At 38.9% G+C, this 26,588-nt stretch overlaps 3 protein-coding genes across 3 annotated transcripts in view; 2 read left to right on the forward strand and 1 right to left on the reverse strand.

Moving 5' to 3' along the window:
• Window positions 1-15: 15 nt before the first annotated feature.
• On the reverse strand, window positions 16-1,885 carry LOC306869121 (NHP2-like protein 1). The gene is made up of 3 exons (XM_079415735.1): window positions 1,773-1,885; window positions 1,145-1,265; window positions 16-1,063 (listed from the first exon to the last, which is right to left on the reverse strand). The coding sequence occupies exons 1-3, from the start codon at window positions 1,773-1,775 to the stop codon at window positions 801-803; spliced, it is 387 nt and encodes a 128-aa protein (XP_079271861.1). The 5' UTR covers window positions 1,776-1,885; the 3' UTR covers window positions 16-800.
• A 519-nt stretch (window positions 1,886-2,404) lies between these two features.
• Window positions 2,405-11,480, forward strand: LOC306869141 (cytochrome b-c1 complex subunit 2, mitochondrial-like). The gene is made up of 14 exons (XM_079415764.1): window positions 2,405-2,515; window positions 4,101-4,196; window positions 4,287-4,436; window positions 4,596-4,660; window positions 5,216-5,272; window positions 6,128-6,252; window positions 6,338-6,435; window positions 6,547-6,604; window positions 7,679-7,774; window positions 8,588-8,787; window positions 8,880-8,960; window positions 9,170-9,246; window positions 9,721-9,874; window positions 10,793-11,480. Exons 1-14 carry the CDS (start codon window positions 2,483-2,485, stop codon window positions 10,874-10,876), a joined length of 1,374 nt encoding a protein of 457 aa, XP_079271890.1. The 5' UTR covers window positions 2,405-2,482; the 3' UTR covers window positions 10,877-11,480.
• Window positions 11,481-11,620: 140 nt separating this feature from the next.
• Window positions 11,621-26,588, forward strand: part of LOC306860463 (modulator of smoothened protein) — a 30,664-nt gene continuing 15,696 nt past the window's right edge. Inside the window, exon 1 of the mRNA XM_079402198.1 lies at window positions 11,621-12,434. Coding sequence (XP_079258324.1) covers window positions 12,329-12,434 — 106 coding nt within the window. The 5' untranslated portion in view covers window positions 11,621-12,328. The remainder of the gene's footprint in view (window positions 12,435-26,588) is intronic.

Raw genomic sequence — 26,588 nt, forward strand, 5'->3', positions numbered from 1 at the left:
TACAATGTTTTTTTTAAAGAAAATACTTTTATTCAGCAAGGATGTATTGTTAATTGACAGTAATGGTGTCACAAAAGATTTGAATTTTAAATAAATGCTGTTTTGAACTCACTATCCAACAAACAATACTGAAAACAAATGATTTTTTCCACAAATATGAAGCAGCACAACTGTTTTCAACATTGCTAATATTCAATGTTTCTTGAGCAGCAAATCATCATCATATAATGATTTCTGAAGGATCATGTGACACTGAAGACTGGGGTAACGATGCTGAAAATTCAGCTTTAACATGAAAACTACAATTTATTATCAAAATTGTAATATTTTACAAGTTTGTTACTGTATCTTAATCAAATAAATGCAGCCTTGGAGAGCCTAAGAGACTTCTTTCAAAAACAAAAATGACTGAACCCAACATTTTTAACAAGTGTACAATCACTAGTGAAGTACATAACTATAGTATAATTACTGTATACAAATAGCGATGCAGCACATATGTATCTTGGAGTTTGCATTTTATTACAAGCCTGTATATTATATATAACTTCATAACTATTATTTTAAGTGTTCTACCATGTCAAACAAACTTAATTACAATAATTAAAAAAAATAAATAGAAAAACAGCTATTATATTTTTCTTTCCTTAACATAAATGTACATGTGCTCGTCTAATGGCAAAATGAGAAAGTGACAAGTAAACACTTTAAAAATGAACAAAACTAAATATTAATCAAAAATGTATGTGGTAATTGACAAACGAGGGGAAAATCAAAACTGCAGATGTGCGGAGGAGTTCTCAGACCAGCAATCTCTCGATGGCCATCTGCACCGACTGAATCTGAGGCTTGAGCTGAGAGCCTTCCTTAATGGTGACAGAGGTGGCGATGACGGGCCGGGACACCCCACACGCGCGGCCCAAGGCCTGCTTGGAGCGCACAAACACGTACGGGACGTTCTTGTCCTCACACAGCAGAGGCAGATGAAGGATGATCTCCAGAGGCTCAGCATCGGCAGCCATCACGATGAACTCCGCAATGCCACGGTTCAGGGTTTTAGTGGCTGGAACAAATCCACAAGAAAATTAGTCAAATCCCGTGCAGCCAGACTTCTGATTTGATCGTTTCTAGTATGTGTATCTACCTTCATTGGCCCCTTTTCTCAGTTGTTTGTAATTGGCCGCTTGTTGTACCAGGTCTAGGATGGTTTTGGCCAGAGTGGCATCAGCCAGAGGATAAGCTTTAGGATTCACATCTGATTCAGCCTGGAAGAGACCAGCATGTATTAAATCAAAGACAACACACACTTAGGCCCAGTACAGGGCTTAGACTAAAGCCAGGATTAGGCCGTAGTTCAATTAGCACATCTTGAGTAATTTTTATAAACGTGCTCTGAAGAAACATTAGACAAAACAAAGGCACTGATATGTTTTAAGATCAGACTTGCATTTTAGTCTGGGACTAGTCTTAAGCATTGTCTGTGAAACTGGGGGTATAAGCATGAATTATTAAAACAAACTATGCCTCCCAACAGTTCTGTTTGCTACAATTAACGTTAGCTATTTGCATCAAAACGGGAGATCTCTAAACTGACTAGACAAGCATATGAGGTTCTACATTAATATCCTATAAACAAATATGTCTCTAAACAAACCAGCGGCTGCAGTAAACCCAACCATACAGATGAAAACAGCAGCACGTGTTGAACGCATTCTGTCCTAATCGACATCTAACCGCTAGATAAACACTGTGGTTATGAAACGCATATTTACCATTTCTGCAAGCTGTGATTTAGATGTGTGTCGAGATCAACGCGGGCGCTTAAAGTTTAAACGGATCTCGAGTCGAACAGCGAACGTTCTGCGCGTGCTGCTGGCGTCATCAGAACGAGACCGCGCACAGAAAAGTTAGGAAAGTATCGAATTAAAAATTGCTTTTAGGAATAAATAATAACAATATAGCCTGCATGAACTTTCGTTCAAATTCAGATAAAACAACATACAAAACTAAAATGGAAAAACGAACAAGAAACAAAAATACTACAGAATTGGGCACAATTCGGTATAAAAATATCAAATAAATGCTTACTCATAGCTATATTATTCTGTACTTTCTGTACACCTTTCAGTCAAAAGAACTAAATGTGAAATGTGGGTAAACTTATAAGTAAATTAAAAATAAAAGTATTTTTCGTCCTCTTTAGAACATTCAGCATGGCCAAGAAGTACATTTTCCCACAAAGCAGTTTTGACTTAATTAAATTTTATTAAATTAATTTTATCAATTAAATATTTTAATTGATATAGATTTTGATCAAATGTACGTCTTGGCTATTTTATTGCATCTCATTAATATTAAACAGCTCGTCGTTCCGGTGTGTCCATATATGGTGTCGCGTCGAGACGCAGTGGATTGTGGGTAGGTCTTCGGATCGGCCATAGCTGTCTGTCCCAGCGACTGAAGGAGACAGAGAAGCGGAGTAATGGCGGGGTTCAGAGGTTTCACTCATCTCTCCGTGAGTCCTCTTTCTCTCAGTCTGCGCTGCTTTCTCCTCTCTATTCACATGTCTTGTTTCAAACACACATGAACCTCTTAGGGTCACGGGATTGTAGGCTAATGTTGCTAGTGTCATTTATGAGCCGGTGTTTGACACGTAGCTGGACGCTGGAAAACCTCAAATAAACGCCTGTCACCCCTGTGCTGGTGCGTTTCTGTGATGAAGGTCATGGCTCAATGATACTGTACTTCCTCACGGACACATGTGACCCTTTGAACCCGGTCTCTGAGAGCCTGCTCGTCCAGGATCAAACACAGCATGGTTTCCATGTCATTGAAAAACCTGTGAATGTCAGGCAGATTTAAAGTCGTGATTTCCTGGTTTGGGGAAGTCTACATTGATAAGGAAATCAAGTAATAATGAATTGATAAAAAGTCAAAGTTTGGGTGTTTATATAGTGAATTTAAATAATTTCTCTGGCTTTAAAAGGATTCTTTTTGAGGACAGTGTCTATAAAATGATTTTCTAAGTCTTTATCCATTAATCCCATGTGACTGGAAAGTTCATCAGTGGGAATTTTGTACTGCAATCCACCTTTTTCCTTATTTGGACATAACTTCCGTTTACACTGTAAACAATCTGCAAAATGAATGCAATAATAAGCATTTTTAAAAACTGGGTACAATGAGCTGACATTATTTTACTCACCCTTCATCCATCGATCATTAAGAGGGAATTTAAAAGTGTAAACGCATCAACAAATTACTTTTAACATACCATGAATAACTCGTAAAGATCCTCCTTCTGACCTTATGACGTGTTAAATCGTTACAGTCATTATAGAAATATAATAATTACATTTTACACATCTGTGTGAAAACAAACCTGGAAAGAGACATGATGAAAGATTTTTAGTGCTACATTAAGCCTTCAAATCTCAAATATACAGTGGAAGTATAGTGAAGGGTCTATCTTTAACATTACAGAGGTCATCTGTTGATGAAATACCTCATCAAATACTTACAAATATGTAGTTGACACACAAAAATACTGTAGACATAGACATTGATACGTGAACTACCCAAATACAGTATACACCTCTCTGAGAGTTGCAACCTCAATGGAATACAAAACTGGATTATGCAAACTTTATGGAAGGCACTGTTGCTTACTGGCTATTTTACATCTGTTTTATCCTTCGAATTAGTTGCATAACCTCTACTTGAGGTGTAATTCATGTGCAGGATGAGTTATTCACTGTAGTTTAATACTTATAGTGAGGGGCTTCTTCAAATCACTAATATGAGCAATAGTAACCGTGATGCTTGCCAAGTCTTAAGTTCCTTGCACACTGAGTCCGAAATTTTTCGTACGTATCGTACTCGTCATCCTTTCCTATCAAAATGCTTGCTACGGATGCGAAAACACAGAAAATCGAACCTGGTCCGATTTAAAAAAAAATATATATATAATATAGTGTGTAAACGTGATTGACACAACATAAGGTCATATTTATTTTGTCAACATGTGAAAATTTCGGACTCAGTGTGCATTGGCCTTTAGTCTTGAGACCCTGTTTACTCACAGAGAGTGTTTTTCACAGAGACGATGTTATGCCGTCGCCAGGAGGAGCGAGGCATTGACTGAACCTCTGGTCACCCGAAAACCTGCACCAGCCCTCGCTCCCCAGGACGTCCAGGTAATGAGAATGGATGTATAATGTTAGGCTTTCAGTTCAAATCACTGCTTAAACCCACTACTTTTACTTACTTAATACCGTTTTCTGTAGGTGTCCAAGCTTCCCAACGGTCTTCTCGTCGCCTCTCTGGAGAACTACTCCCCCGTCTCGAAAATCGGTGTGTTTGTGAAAGCCGGCAGTCGCTATGAGACTGCAGAAAACCTGGGCGTCACTCACATCCTGCGTCTTGCAAGCAATCTGGTATGTTCAGGGCAATTAGAAGTAGTTTTAATAAACATATAATCAAACAAGTTAACTACTTGTTATTTGAATTTGCTTTGGTGTGAGTTGATAATACATGCAGATGATTTTTTGGTAGGTTTGTAGGTTTCATAGTAATGAATCTGTGCTGTGTTTCAGACCACTAAAGGTGCGTCAGCATTCAGGATCTGTCGGGGTCTGGAGGCAGTGGGTGCCAGTTTGAGGTCAGTTTCATATGTGACCATGGACCACAAAACCAGTCTTAAGTGTCAGTTTTTCAAAATTGAGATTCATACATCATACAAAGCATACAAATGCATTCATACATCATACAAAGCTGAATAAATAAGTTTTCCATTGATGTATGGTTTGTTAGGATCGGACAATATTTGGCTGAGATACAACTATTTGAAAATATGGAATCTGAGGGTGCAAAAAAATCTAAATATTGAGAAAATCACCTTTAAAGTTGTCCAAATTAAGTTCTTAGCAATGAATATTACTACTCAAAAATGAAGTTTTGATATATTTATGGTAAGAAATTTACTAAATATCTTTATGGAACATGATACTTAATATCCTAATGATTTTTGGCATTCAATTTTTTTCATACAATGTATTTTTGGCTATTGCTACAAATATACCCCAGCGACTTAAGACTGGTTTTGTGGTCCAGGGTCACACATTTGTAAATTTTTTATTTATACATTTATACAACTGCTTTGAAACACATTATGTATTGCGCTCTCAATCATTTCTCTCAACATTTTTTTTTTTAGTGTGACGTCATCGAGGGAACACATGGTGTATTCTCTGGACTGTCTAAGGGATGATTTGTGAGTATCTCTGTAGTAAATGAGCTGTAGATAAGAGACCCGGTCACTTTAGTTTGGAGAAAAATTCTCACTATTAACTAACTATGAAATATGGCTTTTGTCCTAATTACTGCTTATTAATAGTTAGTAGTTGTTAAGTTTAGGTAGGGGGTTAGGGATCTAAAATATGGTCATGCAGAATAACGTACTAATAACGTGCTGTATAAGTACAATTAAAAAGCCAGTATGCTAGTAATATGCATACTAATAAGCAACAAGTTAGTAGTGAGAATTGGTCTTTAAAATGAAGTGTTATCTAAGACCTGATGTACATAAAACACACTACAGTTAAACAGTTTGGGGTCTATAATTCATACCTTTTTTCAACTAGAAACCATTAAATTAATCAAAAGTAACAGTAAATGCTTTTCCGTTGTTACAAAAGATTTCTATTTCAAATAAATGCTTTAGAATTTTCTATTGATTTCTATTCTTTAATCCTAAAAAATGTATCACGGTTTAAGCCAAAATATTAAGCAGTAAAAACAATTTTCAGCATTGATGATAGTAAGAAATGTTTGTTTAGCAGCAAATTAGCATATCAGAATAATTTCTGATGGATCATGTGACACTGAAGATTACAAAATATCTTCATGGAACATGATCTTTACTTAATATCCTAATGATTTTTGGCATAAAAGAAAAATCAATCATTTTGACCCATACAATGTATTTTTGGCTATTGCTACAAATATACCCCAGCGACTTGTTTTGTGCTCCAGTGTCACATATTCAAATGAAAAATCACTATTTTAATTATTCAGATTTGTAAATGAAATGTGAATTGTGTGCATTATGAATGTGTTTCCTGTGCAGTGACAGCGTCATAGAGTACCTGGTCAATGTGAGCACTGCTCCTGACTTCAGACCCTGGGAGCTGTCTGACCTCTGGCCGAGGGTCAAGATAGACAAGGCCGTGGCGGACCAGAGTCCACAGATTGGTACATTACACCCATTCATATAAATGAATGTGAAGACTCGGCTCATGCAGTATCTGGTGCTGATGAGATGTTTTGTCTCTCACAGGTGTTCTGGAGAAGCTGCATGAAGCTGCATATAAGAACGCTTTATCCAACTCTCTGTACTGTCCAGACCACATGGGGGGGAAGTTTAGTGTTGATCTTGTAAGTGACTGACAGCAGCTTCTGATCATTTCACAATTCTGTCTCTTAATGTTACCTTATTTAAGCTGAGTCATATGCAAACACACTTCTCTTTCTGTTTTCACTTTCTAGCTGCAACAGTTCTTTGCCAATAATTACACCAGTGCAAGAATGGCCCTCGTTGGATTAGGTAAGTCTTTCTTATGAATGTGCATTGAGTGCTGCAATGATCATGTAATTTTGGAGGCCAACCTGGAAGTTTGCATCGCCCTTGTTACCTCAACAAAAACTTTTAGATGGCTTTTAGATGATTGTAGAAAGTAAGCTCCGTGACCAGCAAAAGTTTATGATTCTTACATGTTTTGTTCAACGTGATAATCTTCACAAATTAACACAGCTTTTATTAAATTTTGAAGCTTCAGTAAAATTGGCAGAAATAAAAAGCTAAAGGTAGGCTAAAAACAAACTACACCATGGCTGAATGACTTCAACTTCACCATCACTAAGCTTTAACAACTCTTTCAGTCTTGAGTCTTCTAGCGATTATCGTCAATTTGATTTCACAGATACTATTTAAACTAAACTGAGCTAGACAATGACATCTCTGAATTCAATAATGAAATGCCTTACAGAGTGCCAAGAAGCTCTTTCAGAAAAGCAATTTGGAAAACAAACGTGTGATACTTACTTTGTCTGGTGCTGTCGTTTGCGCACAAAGCGTTGGTATTAATTCCTAAACATAAAGGGGATGTTACCGATTTTTTCCGGGATATTTCCTTCGAAAATGAAATTTAACCACAGTGTCCTCGGCTCAGATGAGGGGAGATTATGGTGACTCCTATGTTCATTAGTGCATCCCAAAACACAACACTTGTAAAGCCTCTTTGGCGCTGACATTGTATATGTCTCCAGTAATGGCGGACTGCAGCTTCTCACTCAGGACTGTGTTTATGCTAATAGGGCAGTGAGCGTCACAAATGGGTGGGACTTTTCCCCCTCAGTGATGTGAACAGAGGGAGAATCTGAAACGGCTCGTTTGGAGAGACTGTTCATGATTTATTGGTTTCATGAAATGAGTTGGTGTATTTTTAACATTATAGTCTTGTTGTTTTCACACACTGCAGCCACACAACTGTGTTCAAACAGCTTATAAAAGTAGGTCCCCTTTAATGTAGCTGTCTTACCCAGGGCTGTCTGTGTGTGATGAGTGAATGTGACTGTCTGCTGTTAAACATGTGATCATGTTGAATCTGTGTTTGTGAAGGCGTCAGTCATGCTGCTCTGAAGAATGTTGGCGAGCAGTTCTTCAGTACACATTCAGGGACAGGTGCACCAGGGGCTAAAGCCATTTACCGCGGCGGTGAGTACACAGACACTGTATGACACGTACAGGGAGATGAAATGTCTGATCTGTGTCTGTAATGAAGGTAAAACTTTATGCAAGTTATTAGTTTTTAGATAAATTAAAAAGCACTCCATTCTGTAGTCACTGGTTCAGGACATCTTTCCAAACATTTTCCATATAAAATAAAGAAATATGTCATGAGGAGCCATGCATTATAGTGATTGTACCATAGATAATTAGTGGCTAAAACCACATTACCAGTGTTACAAAAGGTTATATAGAAAATGGCAGACACCATTGTTCAATGAATAATTATTAATAAGAAAACAAAACCGGTCAAGAACATGTCTGGGTCATATTTTATGGCAAAATTAATAAAAATAAATATAATATTTTGAATAAAGAAAATTATGGCTATTTTTTGCCGTTAAGAAAACAATTGTTTTATTACCACAATAAGAAATATTATTGATGTTAAATTGAATAAAATGATTTTAACCATTTATACATTGTGGTTATATTTGATGTATTACTTTGAATGTATACCTATTTAAATAGAAATGTCATATATAAGTACTTTTGTATGTGCATTGTAAAAGTATTTTTACTGTAAGTAGAATCTAAAGTGTAAAATGTATCACCATTGAGAGTAATGGGAATTACAAAAAAAAAAAAAAAAGTCTCGCTACAATAAATCCTAATGGTCCAAAAATAAAATAGGCTTTGTTTTCTTTTGGGTTTAAAAATATATACTTTTAAATTTGACCTGGCAGTATTTTGTGAGATTGACGGAATTGGTGATCATATTGAAATGGTGTTTGTGTGCAGGTGAGCTGCGTGTGCAGAGCGGTGGAGGTCTGGTGCATGCTCTGCTGGCATGTGAAGGAGCCGCGGGGGGCTCTGCGGAGGCCAACGCCTTCAGCGTGCTGCAGAGGCTTCTGGGTGCTGGACCACACATCAAGAGAGGATCCAACATCACCAGCAAACTCAGCCAGGGCATCGCCAAAGCCACCGCACAGCCGTTTGATGTGAGTACACGTCATCTGTGATCGCTTTCCTCTAAGTACGGATGTTTAGATCTCACTACAGCTTACATGTTTCTGTTTGATCTCCCTCACAGGCCACGGCTTTCAGTGCTACTTACTCTGACTCCGGCCTCTTCGGAGTGTATGTCATCTCACAAGCAGACTCAGCCCGCGAGGTGAGTGTTCAGAGAGCAGGGATAGTTGTTTGATTAAGGACTAGCTCACTCAAAAATGTCAATTCTGATGTTCTAAACCTGTGTGGCATTATTTAACCTGTTTTTCATACAGTGACTGTGGTTTTTATTTGTGGGTAAACTGTTCCATTAATGCTGACATTGGAGTGAGTAAGTGATTGACATCTGCATTGATCTCTCTCTGTGTGCAGGTGATCAATGCAGCCATGGCACAGTTGACGGCTGTAGCTGAAGGAAGACTTACTGCAGATGACCTCACCAGAGCCAAGTGAGTCTATCAACACCGGCCAGTCAGCAGAGTAAAAGAAAAGCCACTGCCAAAGCTTTTAACGCCCATAATGCATTCCTATATAAGCAGTGCTTTTTGATCTAATCAGGAAGTATTTCTATAAAACTGTAGGCTACAGTAGATGTTCAGAAATACTGTAAGCAAGTTTGTGCTGCTTTTTATTTGGAGTAATGTGCTTTTGAAGTGCCCCTATTATGGGTAATGAAAGGTTCATATTTTGGTTTTGGGAGTCCTCAATAACAGGTTGACATGCATGCAAGGTCAAAAAAACACTTTCATTGTCTTATAATATGCATTTATTTTTACCTTATTTTCTCAATCTACTCCCAAACGATTCGCTCAACGATTAATTTTTCCTTTAAGAAAGTAAATGGTGTCAGTTTTGATGTCATGTTTGTTGTTTCTGTCAATGTTGCCATCAGTTGAATGAAGGACCTGGTATTGTGTTTTCAGGACCCAGCTGAAGACCGATTATCTGATGTGTTTGGAGAGCTCAGAAGGTCTGCTGGAGGAGCTGGGAGTTCAGGTTTTGAGCAGCGGCGCCTACAGCTCACCACAGTCTGTGACGCAGAACATCGACTCGGTGACCTCCAATGACGTTGTCAAAGTAAGTCATTTATGTAAATCGTAATAAGTTAACTTTTCCTTAATATTTCGAGTTCATAAGCAACACAAACCTAAGAAACAGGAAAAGCCAGAGTGAGAATATCACCATGAGCGTAATTGGCATTGATTTAAAAATGCCAGTATTTTGTTTTGTTAAGAAAATATTAAATCTCCATCACTGAACAGTTCTTAAGCCTTAAACCTATGAAAATTAATATGGATTTAGCTCTGTCTGGTGTTTTGATTAAAGGGTTAGTTCACTAAAAAAATTAAATTCTGTCATTAATTACTCACCCTTATGTCGTTCCAAACCCGTAAGACATTTGTTCATCTTCTGAACACAAATTAATATATTTTTGATGAAATCCAAGAGCTTTCTGACTCTTCATAGACCTTTAAGATTTATCAGTCCAAAGGTTTTTCTGTCCGATTGAGCCATCAATCCAATTATAAAAGCATTATTAGGTTGCTCATTATACCATTTTCGGGGGTCAGGTCCTAGCTTGTGGAAATTTCCTGATCCTGTTCCCCCTTTCTACCACTTCCTGTCTAACTACTGTCCTATCATAAAGGCAAATATACCAAAAAAAACAGTACATTACAATTCAAAAGTTTGGGGACAGTAATATTTTTAAAATGTTTTAAAAGAAGGCTCTCATACTCAGCAATTTACTTTTATGTGTTAGCTCAGACTTGAACCCATGGCCTTAATGTTGCTAGTGCCATGTTGCTGTTTGAGCTACAAGTAAACTGCCTAAATACTACTAATCAATCATCACAGACATATTTATGAATGCTCAGTGTTCCCAATAATATGGATTGTTAGCTTTCCTGGTGGTTTTAGCAGCACCACTTGCTCATGAAACTGTTAAAGCAGTAAAAATACAGTAAGTGTTGGATGATCTCTTTTTTTTCACAGGCTGCAAAGAAGTTTGTTGAGAGCAAGAAGACCATGTCATGTTGTGGACATCTGGCAAACACACCATTTGTTGATGAATTGTGAGAGAAAGTCCCAGTCTAAAGTGCACACATTGTGCAGCTGCTTATTTGAGTGTAAAAACATTCTTAAACTTATAAACGTATGAATCCCTGATTGCTGTTGACAGTTGTTTTTTGGTCAGTTCACCATGAAGTCTGGTCCTTAGTAACGGTTTACTGGCAGCAGAGGCATCAGTTTGGTCCATTTCACTATATATCTGATATACATTCATTAAAACAAATCTATCGGTGATAAATACTCCTTGTCTGCTTCATCATTCCTCTGTCGTCTGTGGAATCATGGTTTTTGAACCATTGCTTTTGGTAGTTCTTCCATTAGCCTGCAGAGAGAGACATTGAGCTGCACAACAAAAACATGCCCACCTTTTCATTTGTGGTTCTGTTTAAGGAAAGGATGTGTATGAATTATAGAAAGAAAGATAGAGGGTATGTTAAAGATATGTTTTGTTTTGCTTTTTTGACTTCACACAATTTTTATTTATTTATTTTCTGTATTATACGCATGAATTGATCTCTTTTCATGAGTGGAATTAACACCTGCATTGATACATTTTTGGTCCTTATATGTTTTAATACCCCACGGCTTAATAAATATATCATGATCCCTTTCTCTGTATTACAGAACACATATATTGTAGCGATGCATTTTGAAATCACTGCGTGCATTAAGCGGGTAATTATAGAAGCACTCATGCATGTAGATGATGCCCACACACACACATCACAGACCCGGACCGGAGTCTCGCGAGAGCGACTGAGCGAGATCTCGCAGGCCTGTTGTGTCTGACGAGAGAGAGACGCTGCGTGGGGGTTTTCGCTTGATGTCATTGGAAAAGACGCGAGAGCTGCGTTTACACACACACCACTGTTTCTCATGCTTCTGCGGCCCTCTCCGTCCACACACACCCGTTTAACGACCGCTCGCGGTACACAGCGGGATTTTGACGGGTTTCTGAGGAAGATGCGGCGGCGCTCGTGCAGATGCGCGTACAGCTGAGGAGAAAGATGGACGGAAACACCGTCGATGAAAACAGCCCTCTACGGCTCTGAGTCGCTCTCTTAACGCATTCGCTGTTCAGTTCCCGCAGTCGAGAGCTTCTTCGCGATGGATATGTGGACGGCGAGCGGCATCAGGCCCTCCGGATGGCAAACACCCCGCGAGGATCTGTAGCCTGCTAAGTTAAGTTAGCTAGTAACAGAAGAGCCCCGCAGTCAGTCACTATACGAGGAGGATGAGCACCAGCCCTGAGCTCGTATCAGGAGGAAGATCAGGCACACAACCTGATCTTTAAGGAGTTTGTTTAGTTCTCCAAGGCTGCTGGACTCCAAGCCATATCAAATCTCGCTATATCATGCAGTCAGACTCGAGCAGGGACCGTCCTGTTTACTGATAGCTGCTGATAGAGAGAGATTAGCTCCGTTCTTCACTCCTGTATCAGACTCCAGGTCACCTGAGATGGATAAACTCACCATTATTTCAGGATGTCTCTTTCTGGCTGCGGATATATTTGCCATAGCGAGCATCGCTAATCCAGACTGGATCAACACCGGCGAGTCAGCAGGTAGATATGAGATCAATAACTTTGTATTATAATGTCTTCAGGTCTGGGAACAGCAAAGCTGCGAGCTGGTTGCATCTCTAAACAAACATTTCATGTTCGTAGACCTACATTATAATCTAATGTAGTCTCAGTAGAAAACTTTTTTTTTGGCAAGATTTTTACAAGATTCTACTGAGATTACATTAGGTTATAAAGATGCATTTTATCATTAATGTCATTAAGAAACATGATTATATAATGCAAAACAGATCATTAGTTCACGTGCATTCAGATATCACATGAACCCTATAACTTATATATAGAGAGAGACAGATAGATAACTCCATTTTTTTATTTTCAAAAGTCATGTTTTTTTTCATTGTGCATTCCAATTAATCTCAATCAAACTGTATTGGGTTATTTTGATTTGGATAAAAAAATACAGCTAACACAATAAAAGACAATAATAATAAAAAAACATTCCTATATAGCATCTGTTATTTAATAAAATCAATATTTAGTATTTAATATCAGGCCTTATTACTAAAATGACTTATTACTATTATTTTCCATTTTTACAATATAGTGTAGTCTGTTGTAAATATTTATAATTTTTAGCACACAAATAGGTCTTGTAATGAAATATGAAACATGTCCTGCTTCAATCGAATGAAGTTCAAGACATGCTTATGTGAGATCGTTTTTAGCAGTTTCTCTTCAACTGCTCTGTTTTGGTCATGTAGCAGTTTTATGTGGCTCTCGCAGCCGCGAGGACACCTACACCGTTATTAAACATTTAAACCCATGACTGCCTTCGGATGTCCATGTGCAAGCGGGCTGTTGATAAACAGCTGCTCTTTGTTCAGCATGCGTGATTGCTTAGTGCTTAGTAAGTGGGTCAGCAGGGGTTCAAGCACAATCCACTCAATTCAGCAAGAATCGCTGGCCTTGTGTTGTTTTCTAACACGTCAAATGCTCCAGCGGTGAATCAGGTGCTAAAACAAGCGGCCATATGAACGTATTCCTTTGTCTTTCCTCAGCCATCCAGCGCAAGGAGTTTTAACACATGCTTCCTATCGAATTCATTTAGGCCACTTGTCTGAGGCTTTCTTATTGTCTGGAGTAGGCATTGTTGTTCCATGGTGTTTGTGTGTGTATACGCATGTGTATATGTATGTCTGTGTGTGTGTGTGTGTGTGTGTGTGTGTGTGTGTATATATATATATATGTATATACACACATGAGAGGCCGTACAAGCCTTAATTCATTCTGGTGCTCTCACACACTTACACTCTCCTTTCACATACATACATTTCTATTCTCACATACATATATGTGACCCTGGCTTGGACCACAAAACCAGTCATAAGTGTCAATTTTTCAAAACTTGAGCTACTCTGGACACAAGCGGCCCGGCGTGATGAGAAATAATAGAATATAGAACCTATTATAATGATGCTGTCTACAGGGGATGCGGCACAACATGATAAATCCCCGACAGTAAAATTGATGCATCATTCTATTCATGACGTACTGACGAAAACGCTATATTGTTATTGCTGTTCTATAAGCACCACCTGCTGTCAGAAAGTGAATTTGCCTTTTCATCAGAATCAGAAAGAGACTTATTGACAAGTGTTTACACACACAAGGAATTCGTTGTGGTGTCAGGAGCTTCAGTGCAGAAAGTACAGCCATAGTGCAGACATATAATTAAGGTAATAAAACACTAATAATAAAGAGTAATAAAATATTTATTCAGCTTGTCTGATGTTTTTGTTTTGTGCAGTTGCTTCATGTTGCAGATATTTTTGTTTGTTTGCTTAAGGTTAGTTTGACCAGTAACAGAGCAAAATAAACAATTATTTATAAAATAAACAATTAATAAATGAATATAAATAAATAGGCAACGAATATGGAAATCGGCCCATTTTAATGTAAAAAAAAACCACAATTGGAGTTGGTCACAAAAAAATCCTGATCAGTGCATCCTTTGTGCATAGATCTGTAGAACTTGTGTGTCCCATTGCATCTGGCGTAAAAGTAACACAGCGTTTCAGAAAAAGAACATCATACCAACAGTAAAATATGGTGGTGGTGGTGTGATGGTCTGGGGCTGTTTTGCTGCTTCAGGACTTGGAAGACTTGCTGTGATAAATGAACCATGAATCCTGAAGGACAATGTCCGGCCATCTGTTCGTGACCTCAAGCTGAAGCGAACTTGGGTTCTGCAGCAGGACAATGATCCAAAACACACCAGTAAATCCACCTCTGAATGGCTGAAGAAAAACAAAATGAAGACTTTGGAGTGGCCTAGTCAAAGTCCTTACCTGAATCCTATTGAGATGCTATGGCATGACCTTAAAAAGGCGGTTCATGCTCGAAAACCCTCCAATGTGGCTGAATTACAACAATTCTGCCAAGATGAGTGGGCCAAAATTCCTCCACAGCGCTGTAACAGACTCATTGCAAGTTATCGCAAACGCTTGATTGCAGTTGTTGCTGCTAAGGGTGGCCCAACCAGTTATTAGGTTTAGGGGGCAAGCACTTTTTCACACAGGGCCACGTGGGTTTGGATTTTGTTTTCCCTTCATAATAAAAAACTTAATTCAAAAACTGCATGTTGTGTTGACTTGTCGTGACGTATTGTCAAGTATGGTGACCCATACTCGAAATTGGTGCTCTGCCTTTAACCCATCCAAGTGCACACACACAGCAGTGAGTAGTGAACAAATCCACACACACACACACACACCGTGAACACACACCCGGAGCAGTGGGCAGCCATGCTGCGGCGCCCGGGGAGCAATTGGGGGTTCGGTGCCTTGCTCAAGGGCACCTCAGTCGTGGTATTGAGGGTGGAGAGAGCGCTGGACGTTCCCTCCCCCCACCTACAATTCCTGCCGGCCGGGGGCTCGAACTCGCAACCTTTCGATTACGAGTCCGACTCTCTAACCATTAGGCCACGACTTCCCCTGTGTTATCTTTTGATTAATATTTTTAATTTGTTTGATGATCTGAAACATTAAAGTGTGACAAAAATGCAAAAAAAATCAGGAAGGAGGCCAACACCTTTTCACACCACTCTCTCTCTCTCTCTCTCTATATTTTTTTTCATAAAGTAAATTAATCGGACATTAAGATCCATTGTATTATTTGATATTATTTAAATGACAATTTAGCACATTGCACTACACCCTCCACCCACCACACTAAATTCTCATTACTGTAATGTATCCAGGTGTCTGTTTGTAGTTCTCATTCTCGGTGGTAATTCTCAGTATAGATTTCAAAATAAGAGTTACACAACACACTCATCTTGCAATAATTTTTTATGCTGTTATAAAATTAGTTATGAAAGTAGATGATAGAGCTCACACACTCAAAGATCTTCCAGACTCTTTAGTAAAGTCAATTGATAAACACAAACGTTTCGACACACACACAGACTTAATTTTACATGCAATATGTACGTTACTGTATGCGCTATTTAGTTATTTGGAGGGTTGTATAGCCTACTTAATGCTTATATTATTATTATTATTTGGTGCATTTTGTAACGTTTGATTCACTTTGTAACATAATGCCCTCGTCAACGAATGACTTAATGAAAACAGTACTGTAAAGCCCTCATAGATGAATTGTTTTGTCTGTTTATTTGTTTGTGTGTCAGATTGTTCTTTTAGCTGCCAAATGAAGAATTTCGAGTTCATTGTTTAGTACGTGGCTGCATGCAATTCAGTAAACTGAATGGGCTCCTTTGTGAGCCATTGTCAGATTGTTTCCTTCCTGTGAATGGTAAAATCATTAGTGTTTGTAGAGTCCCTGCCCTCTCTTTGATGTGGTCTATGAGCAGAATGAGGCAGAATAATTGGCTGACGAGACATTGTTTAGATCTTTGATCTACTTCTGGACATTTTGACTAAATGGTTGCATTGAAGGTTTTTTTCTGTCGTTATTTGTTTATTTTTGACTGTGTTGATGGGTACACAGACATTTTCACACAGTTCAAAAAAGGTTGTTGTCTTTTTATTATGCGTATAGTTTTTGAATCAAATAAAACCCTTACTTCGATTATTCAGCTTTGGCACTTAATTTGTCGCACACTAGTTATGCTACAGATATAGTTCGCTCAATACAATACAAATTTTCTGAGTTTTTCTTCATGGGAGCAGCTTTGGTAAAGTTCAGCATTACATCACTTGCTCACCAATGGATCCTCTGCAGTGAATGGGTGCCGTCAGAGTCCAAACAACTGATAAAAACATCTCAATAATCCACAAGCAATCCACACCACTACAGTCCATCAAATAACATCTTGTGACGTGAAAGAGTTGTGTGTTTGTAAGAGAAAAATCCATCAATAACATGTTTTTCTCTTAAAACTGTTGCTTCTGGCTAAAATATGAGTCTTCTATCCATAATATTGCTTAAGGTTGGTGGATTTTGATGTGAGAAGACAACACAAGATGGGCTTTTTCACTGGATGAAGTGTTATTATGGCCAGAAATATTTTAGCCAGAAACAACAGTTTTAAATTAAATTAAATTTTATATTAATTGTAATGGTGGATTTGTTTCTTACAAACATGCAGCTTTTCGCTATACAAGGCATTGATGGACTGGAGTGGTGTGGATTATTGTGATGTTTTTATCAGCAGTTTGGACTCTCATTCTGGCGGCACCCATTCACTTCATTTCTCCACATCTGTTCTATAAGATTTTCTCTTTTGTGAATTGTTCCTTTAACGATCCCTTAAATCTTGTTGCTTGTTGTTAGAACAAATTTCCCCTGATGGACAATATAAAGGGTGGTAAGATTCCCTTACTTGCTTTGAGGGAGGGACACAAGCATATATAGAGAGACTAAAATATCAAACATTTATAAAGAAGGCTTATTTGACATGGCCTAGAAAGCAACCACATACCAGCTTGTTAAAACTCTCAGGACACCTTGCCATTGTGAAAGCAAGATTTCCACAGACAAGCACCACTTCCATATTGGAAAGAAATTTAAAATCTTCATTTTTATTAAAGGAAATTTGTGCATATGGAGCGTTTTTAATGAGTCCACCTGCAGAGACTTAGAAAATGCTTGCCTTTTAAATTCCCCTGGATTTCGCATTTACAACATCAGCAGGGGGAAGAACAGCTGTAAAGTAATTTAGATGTCCAAAATGATTTATATATACAGGTATATGTGGCACGTAATACTTATAAGTCTGTGCTCGTATATGCATGAGATTATCAGCATTGGTTAGTAATTAGCCCTGACATTTACTAAATGAAATACTAGACAAAAAAGGTCTTTAAAAGTGTCACTTAAAAGTGTGGTCCAACATGCCTTCTCGCCTTGTCAGGCCTGTCAGTAAGGGCAATTAAACCTCATTTCCCTGTTGCTCTCATCTCAGGCTCATTATACTGTTTGACAGGAATATGGCCATCCAGACAAACGGCCAGTCTGTCCCCTCAAACCCTAGCTGAAAAAAAAGGAAATATATTTGATTGGCATTTACTGCTCTGATTCACATCTGTGGTGCCAGTGAGACAGCTGTAAGGGGATGGTATGTTTGCATTTGTTCACTTTTTCAAAAGAAAGCTACAGTTCACAGGCAGGAGTCATGGCAAAGACAGAAAATTATGCAGCGGAGACCTTCAAACTCAACCCGTGACTGAGAACCCAAGAGCTTGCAGGGACAAAACACGAGTTGGTGGTCATGACATTTACAAAATGACAAAAGCCCTCCGAGCCTTTTATTCCCCGAGAAACACTCGGAGTGAGAGGAATGATTAATTCGGCTCACTGTCTCCGTGTGACAGCATACAGTACTCCTTTTACTCTCCAGGCAGGGAGCTGATTGTTTGGAGCTCGTTTTAGAGGTGTCGACGGCAGTTTTAACAGTACTGTTTGCAGAAAAATAAGCGCCTGACGAGAAATGCCACTTCCTCCCACTGTTTCTGAAGCACTTGCTCATGCAGAATTCTGACTCGAGGACAAAATATGAAAGTGTAAACTTTGGACTGGAGGATGTTTTCAGAACTGATTTTGAGTGGGAAATCGGCAGATTTCTTCTGAACTTTTTTTTTTTTCTTTTTAAGGTGAGATTTCAATTTTTTCTGGTGATTTTGGCACAGTCCTTGAAGTGGAAGATGCATTTTTTTGCCCCGTGTAAAAGTGTTGATATCTTTTAGTATAAAGGCAAATTTACAGCATGATGCTTTATTTTAAAATATACTATTAAAGGGCTAGTTCACCCCAAAATGAAAATTCTGTCATTACTTACTCATGTAATTACTCATCAGTAATGCATGGATACGTATTGTACGTTTATTTACGCTGATTTGAACGGAAACAGCGTATCCATGCGTTACTGATGACAGATAATAACGTACGTAAGCCTTGCTCTTATTGGAAGCTGAGAACATAATCAAATTAGACCAAATATTTGGTGAACAAGCGTGCGAAAGGGGCAGACCATTACTAGATTTTTGTGAACGCCTGGTGTTCCGGTTTTGCGAAAACCCATGGCGCTTTCTTAAGGTTCGGATTCCACGTGGGCCTGGTTATTTTGTCCCATTCATTGTAATTCATTGAGCTACATACTGAGGAGCTCTTAGGAAGAGGTTTTTATGAAAAGGACTGACGTGCTCTCAGCAATGCTTATCCGAATACATGAAAGGAATAATAAACGACTGGAAGAGACAGACCTCTTGAAAAGTAATGAGGTCGGTCCGTTTATGCCACTGACTCATGGCTGCTTGAGAAAATAAAGCCCATCTTGCCGACTCAGCGAGCATTTCTAGGGTCTTGCTGCTCCAAGATTGACCGTATTTATTTCCTTATTTAATGTCCCTGCTTTACTAGTGGTACTTTTTTGATAATGCAGTTTTATTTTAAATGTAATTTAAAGCTACTGAGATGTATACCTATATTATAAAATGACTCGCACGAAAAAAAAGTACTAAATTCTAAAAAAAAATTAAAAAAATGTTTTGCAACCTGCATTTTTATTCTGTTTCATGGTTAGTGTTGTTTCGATACAAACATTTCAACAGCTTAACAGACTGGCTACAATGCTCAGTGCTCTTTAGAGTGCAAATACAAATACGCATGGCACTGTATGAACTGCATGCCAATCAGCACCAAATAGAGTCAGTACTTGGTTCTACTGGTGATGCTGATTTTGTCACATTTTTACAATTTCAGGGTCCACTTGGTACCGAAGTACTGGTACTTTGGACAACTCTATGCATTATATAAAAAATCCTGTGATTTATTATTTTCTTATGCTTTTAGTGTCTGTATTATCTAGTTTGTGTATCAGTGTAGTTACTAGTTTGTTCAACAAGCCATGGGTGACTTGTTAGACCTCTAACAAGGGGTAAATCATGGAAGCCTGTTTAGCAGTAGCATTTGTAACCTTAACAGCCCATTTGGTTTGGTGTTTCATGATTATGCCTGTGTTCGCAAAGAATGGCTAGACTTCATCCATGAAGACGGACTGTGTCCAGACAATACGAAGTACTGCAGCAAAGTGACAATGTCAATATTCACCTTAAAGACCCTGTTCCCACAAAAAAAAAAACCTGCAGAGAACTTTGCAAAGTCAACATCTTTGAAAGAGCTACATTTGCTCAATTTAATCACAGACACCAAGTTGTGGTCAGGCGCCTTTATAAAGAAATATTGCCAGTGTTTCCCACGTGTTGGCATTATTTCGTCAAGACAGTTTGTCCATATTGTCTTTTTTGGTAGGGTGTAATTTGTCATCAACTGTTAAGCCCATTCATGTTTTTTTAAATGTAGTTTTGGGTAAAATCTTGTAATGCTTCCAGCAGTGGATACATTTTCCTTCTGTTTACTGTGGGTTCATCACGGGCACAGGATGTGTATGCATCTGAGAGAATTCAGTGTGTTAAAGAACAAGCCTGTAGCACCGCATACGACCTCCGCTTTCCACCCACTAGGGTTCAGAGGATTTGATTCATCTCCATAGCACTCCATATCTCCAGAGCTGCTCAGCCTGCACTAATGAGAGTACAGCAATGCTCAGGAAGCAGATGCATTTACTTCATTTCCTGTTGATTTATGCACAGGCTGTGAACAGGAGAGTAGTCCAGAGTGTCTGAATGTGTCAAGCCGCTGTTGAAATGGAGTCTCCCAAAGGTTACCAGTGTTTACTGCTTTATCTCTCAGTGAAATGCAAACAGTGCCCACTTATTGTGAGAGAAACTCCTTACTCATAGCTTCTTCACCAGTGGCATGTAGCTGATGAGTATTTTGCAATTAAAGGCTGGAAAGGCTAGAAATAGCAAGCTAGCTTTGAAAACATAAGATCTAACCCTCCATGCAAATCACTCTCCAAAGCCATGCCTCCTTCAAAACATGAAGGCTTAACAGCAACACAAGAGACGATGTTGGTGGAGGGTTGAATGCAATTCTGTCAGATTGCCTCATGTCTCATTCACAGGTGAGAAAACATTACAGTACAAAGTGCATAATATTACAATAATATTCTGCTGTAGCGTAACGAATGTGCTGATGCCAAAAAAATTCCAGATAGCTTATCCAAATTGATGTTATTTTCCATCATACGGTTAAAATATTGGCAACGAAGGCAACAGATGAGATTAATATGAATGCAGATTCACTCTCTGACATTAGGTGGCGATTTTGGACAAGCAGAAATACAATGGTTACCTTGGTTTCCCCTGTAAACAAAGTAGTGCTGCACTTATAAACACTATTTTATTAGGCATTATATGGAAAGAATGTCAACAAAACGTTCCTGAAGAAGGTCAGTTCCCTTTCATTCATAATGTTTCCCCCGTTAAACTGGTAAATGCACTTCCCACATTTTGCTCGTCTTGCAAGTTGGCATTTCTCTGAATCCGAAGCTAGTGACTCGAAGAAAAAGCATGCTTGCAAGATCTTAGCTGAAAGGAAATTAATTTGTTTTCTGCTTCTGATATCCAAAATAATGTATTTTTTAAATGATTACGTTTCGACTAGTATCTCAGCTGCTGCATTTCTGTTTAGTTGACAAGTCTCGCATATCCCTAGTACCAACTAGCATTTTGAAAACAGGAATATTTCCACAAATATAAAATTCGGTGTCAACAGCTTTATGAACGATTCACATGAAGCCCATTAGGGTTATTATAAATCAGTGTTTCTGCCATCTTTCAAATCAACATGCCCCTTTATGTCGTCACAAATCGGTAACTTGTGAATTATTTGTTTTTCCACTGCAAGTACAAGTTTGCTTGGTCATTCATGAGCTCATAATTACTATTTGTAACTCCACTTAAAGGTGGGGTAAGCGATTTCTTGTAGCCAATGTTGACATTTGAAATCACCAAAACAAACACGCCCCTATTTTGATAGCTCCGCCCCACACATACGTACGCAAACCAGGCAACGATAGCTCTGTGAAACAAAGCAAAAACAATGTTACTCACCGTTCGAGAAGAAACAAAGCAACCTCGGCGTCCGATCGCACGCTTTCCCGCTCCTTGAGTTCTCTCCAGCGCTGGAAAGCTGATCCGGTATTTACACGGATCCTACTTCTTGCCTTCGCTGTCTACCAGTGTAGACAGACTTGAGCTGGTGCAGTGGTGTCTGTCGCGTCTGGTGTAGACACGGTGTATAAGCCTTCTTTTGTTCCGCAGGCGTTTTCCTCTTTTGTTTTTTTTTTTTATCCGCTATCATTCTGTCATCGCTCGGCTCGGCTAATGTCTGTCATGTGCACTGAGCGCTCTCTCCTCGCATCATGAGTAGATATGCCCCTTACTGCTGATTGGCTACAAGTTTGTTTTGGTACTTGGCCCCGACTGGTTTTCTAAAGTGTTTTTGAAAAAATGCATACCCCACCTTTAAAGGACTCATAATGCACATATTTTTATCAAAGTGCATTTGACCACTTGTGCAGTTGGCAGAGAGCAATGAGTTAAACAGTGACGAGCTGTGAGCATAAATACAGCTTTGACGTTTCTGATATTGAGCCAGATGGAATGTTTGTTTCTGTTGCAAGTTATTTATTTTAAGGAAAAAGCTGAAAAAAATGTGCTGGTTGAACTTGTATTAAAACCTGAAAATTCCTTTTTTACACGTATTTACTAAAAATATTCCCAAATTTGATTTCAGATAGGTTTGTTGAGGACATGTTCCTTGATAATCACAAACAAAAGTTTGAGTCAGTGACATGTTCTGCTGAATAGCATATTTCTAGTTTCCAGTGAAGGCTTATTGGGAATTTGGCAGAGCTCCAGTGCTCTGATTTGCTCCACGTTTATTTATCCAGATGTGTTGTTCTAAATGATGCTGTTTTGTGTGTGTGCATGTGTTTTTGGGAAAGGACTCAGTGAGTTTGTGCACTATGAATGTCTAAACTGCAGTTGCGGGTGCGTTTCAGTGTTGTCTGTCTTGTTAGTATACCATAGCGTGCCAGCTGGTTGTAATGATGGAATTAGACATGAAGTTGTGAATCAGCAGGGGATTGGTGGGTGATGAGGGAAATGTTTACCGGATGCAGACACTAGTCTTTATCAAGCCCTTTAAAGGCTTTCTTCCCACCAAGACAAAATGCTTCTTTCCCATCATCAAACTCTGGCTTAAACTCGAAGTTCTGTTTTACATTTGCAACCCTGTAACGGGCTCATGATGATAAAGCCGAGCATAAATCAACTTTCTTGCTTCATAAAATGTGAAAATCCTCTAGAGCTTGTAATGTAGATGAACTTATTTTGCCTGAAGCAAAATGAATACATCTGTTTATTGAACTAATTGAATTAATAGTGCTGAACTGTGCACGCTAAACAATGTAAACCAAGTAGGTTTTCTCAACTTAGAAATAAATAAAAGACCAAATTCGATGGCTATAATTAGTTCATCTTCAGAACATTCTAATATCCAAGATATTTTGAGAATATTTAATCAAATCTGAGAGATTTCTTTCCATCCATTAAAAATCTATCCACCCAAAACTCTGTTATTTCTACTTGTCATTGCCTAATTAGTTTATACTGTGGTGTCCAAGTTGGTATTGGGAGTTGTGACATTCCACTGGCATTGGTATCAGTTCCTGAAAATTTGGTATAGTATACTTTTGTCAGTATAGCTAAATCTGTCTAACTGGGAGAGGTGCTGAATTGTTATCATTTTGACTGTATGTGGAGTAAAGGACAGGATTTCCTTAGTTCTTCTGTGTCCAGGATGTTTTCTTGGTGGATTCTCCACAATATCCTGCCTGTTTTCCAGGACGTAATGTTAATTCTTCCTCTAAGTGAACCCTGGTTCAGTGATGCATTTGAAGTTCCCTTACAGTTTCTCTAGACCTGCTCTTGGCCTTCACAGACAGCGTGGCACCAGTCTGAGTATCAGTGCCAGCAGGCGCGTTCATCACTACAGAGCTCTGGATGCTGTTGTGCTTGACAGATATCAAAATCATGCAAATGTTGTGTTTCACTCCAGAGGAGAGCTCAGCAGAATGTGACTGCTACCAGATGTAAGCTCAAACAGTGATGAGTCAGTTTAACTGATTAAGTGCCTCCCTTGTTTTCCTGCTCGATAAAGACTAGAGGAATCCTACGCACTTCAAGGCGGCCAAAATGCATGCCAGCATGGGCATAAACAAAACTGAAATGCAGTGAGACCTAACAATGCGAGCACTTGTGTCAAAAACAATTCAGTCAATGTGTTTACATTTGATGCCATCTTTAGTGTGTAGTATGTACTCAGAAGGACATACAACCACATCACATGAAATAGATCTTCAGGAAACTTACTGAAGTTGGACTTTCCCGGCCACAAAAAAATGCATTAATGTGGGCAAAAACTAGAATAAAATGGAGTCAATGTTATCAGTGTGTATATTAGTAGATATTACAGATTTGCGCAAAACTTTTGCAATATTTTTTTAAATGTTGATTAAAAACTATTGCAAAATGACAGTGTTTCCATTAACTGATGTCGTACACGTTTCGGAGAGGTTTTTTCCGATCGTGGCTCTTGCTGACGTATACGGCGGTGGAACTCCGTATATGGGCATTTCTCCCGGAAGAGTGCGCCCGTGCACACATCGACCAGAGCGAGAGCGTGCCCATAAACGCGTTTCATTCAGCAGCACTGCACGGGACTCGCTCAGGGAGAATGTCTCTAAAGAAGTGTGTTTTTGGTTGTGAGGGAAACTTGTTCAGCTTCCCAAAAGAACCCAGCGTTACGTGAACAGTGGATGCCGTTTGTTTTTCGGGGCAGCAACGGAGTTTCTCAAGTGTGTTTGTTGATGAACGTTTTATAAGCAAGGCCCAGTTCTACGCTGGATTTGCACATCGTTTAATACTGAAAGATGGAGCAGTCCCAGCTATAAAAGATCCCGGTCATGATTCAGAACTGCAGATGGTACGTGAAACGGCATCAAATGCGATTAAGAGATCGCAAGTGCTTGTCACTCTTTAGAGATCGTCGCAAGTGCTTGTCACTCTTTAGCTCCGCCCACGGCGCGCCTCCAGGAGCTCGGCTTTTTTTTCGGAGAGAATCGTACTGCTTTATATTTCTCTTCTAAATATGATAAAACTAAAAACTTTTTGGAGATATGGATGCAGTACTACTACGAGGGGAAGTCGTGGCCTAATGGTTAGAGAGTCAGACTCATAATCCAAAGGTTGCGGGTTCGAGTCTCCGGCCGGCAGGAATTGTAGGTGGGGGGAGTGAATGTCCAGCGCTCTCTCCACCCTCAATACCACGACTGAGGTGCCCTTGAGCAAGGCACCAAACCCCCAACTGCTCCCCGGGCACCGCAGCATAAATGGCTGCCCACTGCTCCGGGTGTGTGTGTGTGTGTGTGTTCACTGCTGTGTATGTGCACGATGGATGGGTTAAATGCAGCGCACGAATTCCGAGTATGGGTCACTATACTTGGCTGTATGTCACTTCACTACTCTATAGGTACTCAAGATTAACTTGAGATTGGGTGAAACTGTGTGTTAGGTCCCCTTTAATGGAAAGGAAAGCCCTTTATACTTGTGAGCAACCACGTTTTAGGTGTTTCTTGGAGGTTATTGTACATTAAAGAATGATCATGTGACTTTTACGTGTGCCAAGTGAGCTGTAAATACGGAAAAACGTTTCTATTGCAGTTTTGCAAAATATTCCTTTTTTGAATTGCCTGAAATACCACCTTATGTGAGCGTAAAAACGTTTTTACGATATATGGGACTTTTTGCGAAATTATGCGTTTCCATTGAGTGTATTTTCAATTTCAATTTGAAGCGTAATGGTGATGGTGTTAATTCTTCAGTTTCAATTAAATTAGGTATTTAATAGTGGAGTCTTGCTGAAAATAATTACCAGCTTATCAGTATTCCCAACAAGCGTTGTTGTTTTTTGTGTAATTAGGTGTTTTTTTTGTATTGCGGTGATGTTATCTGAAGTCAGGCCATGGGAATGTTGAAGTCTTGTGCTCTGTCTCTCGGCTGTCTTGGCGCCTGGTTGAGTTTGTATGATGCACTTCTGATTAAGTGACTCAAGTGACACACACTGTGAGGAGTGCATATGTTAGTTAGTGTACAGCCCTCACACACTTCCAGGTGACGCAAAACACTTTAAATGCATAAAGTAGCATGGTAGATATGATGTTATATGATGTAAGCGATACAGTAACGCAAGCCTGAAATCTGCAAATGAGCAAGTAGAACTTACCTGTTCCATCAAACTCATGCTTGCCATTCACATGAATTTTTTCCTTTAACTTGTCTTCTGCCAATGTCTTCGGCAGTTGTTGCAGCCCTAAACATTGACTGTGACTTAAATGATATAAGCCTGAATTTACACTGTTTAAGCATGAATAACATACCATACGTGTTAAGACTGGCTCGCACTGCAACCAAAAACACTAAATCTTGTGCCTTTGTATGCTGTTGAATATGGATGGGGTTTTAGATGAAGCTGTGCTTGTTGTGCTGTGACGAGATGTTTTATATGCTATTAATTGTTTTAACACTTTATATTATGTATGCATTTAATGCATGCATTCACTAATATATCTTATCCTTTATTGTGAGTCTTGAGAAAGAGACTTTTTTTCTGTTTGATGCCATCTTCGAAATATAAAATATGCTGCTTAAGTCTACCTGTCTTGTGTAAAAAGGTAGGTCCTCTCTACCCAGCATGTTACAA

This window comes from Barbus barbus, assembly GCF_936440315.1.
Source record: "Barbus barbus genome assembly, chromosome: 4".
NCBI lineage: Eukaryota > Metazoa > Chordata > Actinopteri > Cypriniformes > Cyprinidae > Barbus > Barbus barbus.

What these genes read in the sequence shown, in the direction of transcription:
- LOC306869121 (XM_079415735.1), bottom strand. An exon ending in GAGAAAAGGGGCCAATGAAG is followed by an intron (nt 1,064 to 1,144) that starts GTAGATACACAT and finishes GATTTGTTCCAG; the next exon opens with CCACTAAAACCCTGAACCGT.
- LOC306869141 (XM_079415764.1), top strand. Translation starts at nt 2,483, where the DNA reads ATGGCGGGGTTCAGAGGTTTCACTCATCTCTCC. An exon ending in TCGCTCCCCAGGACGTCCAG is followed by an intron (nt 4,197 to 4,286) that starts GTAATGAGAATG and finishes CGTTTTCTGTAG; the next exon opens with GTGTCCAAGCTTCCCAACGG. An exon ending in AATGGCCCTCGTTGGATTAG is followed by an intron (nt 6,605 to 7,678) that starts GTAAGTCTTTCT and finishes GTGTTTGTGAAG; the next exon opens with GCGTCAGTCATGCTGCTCTG.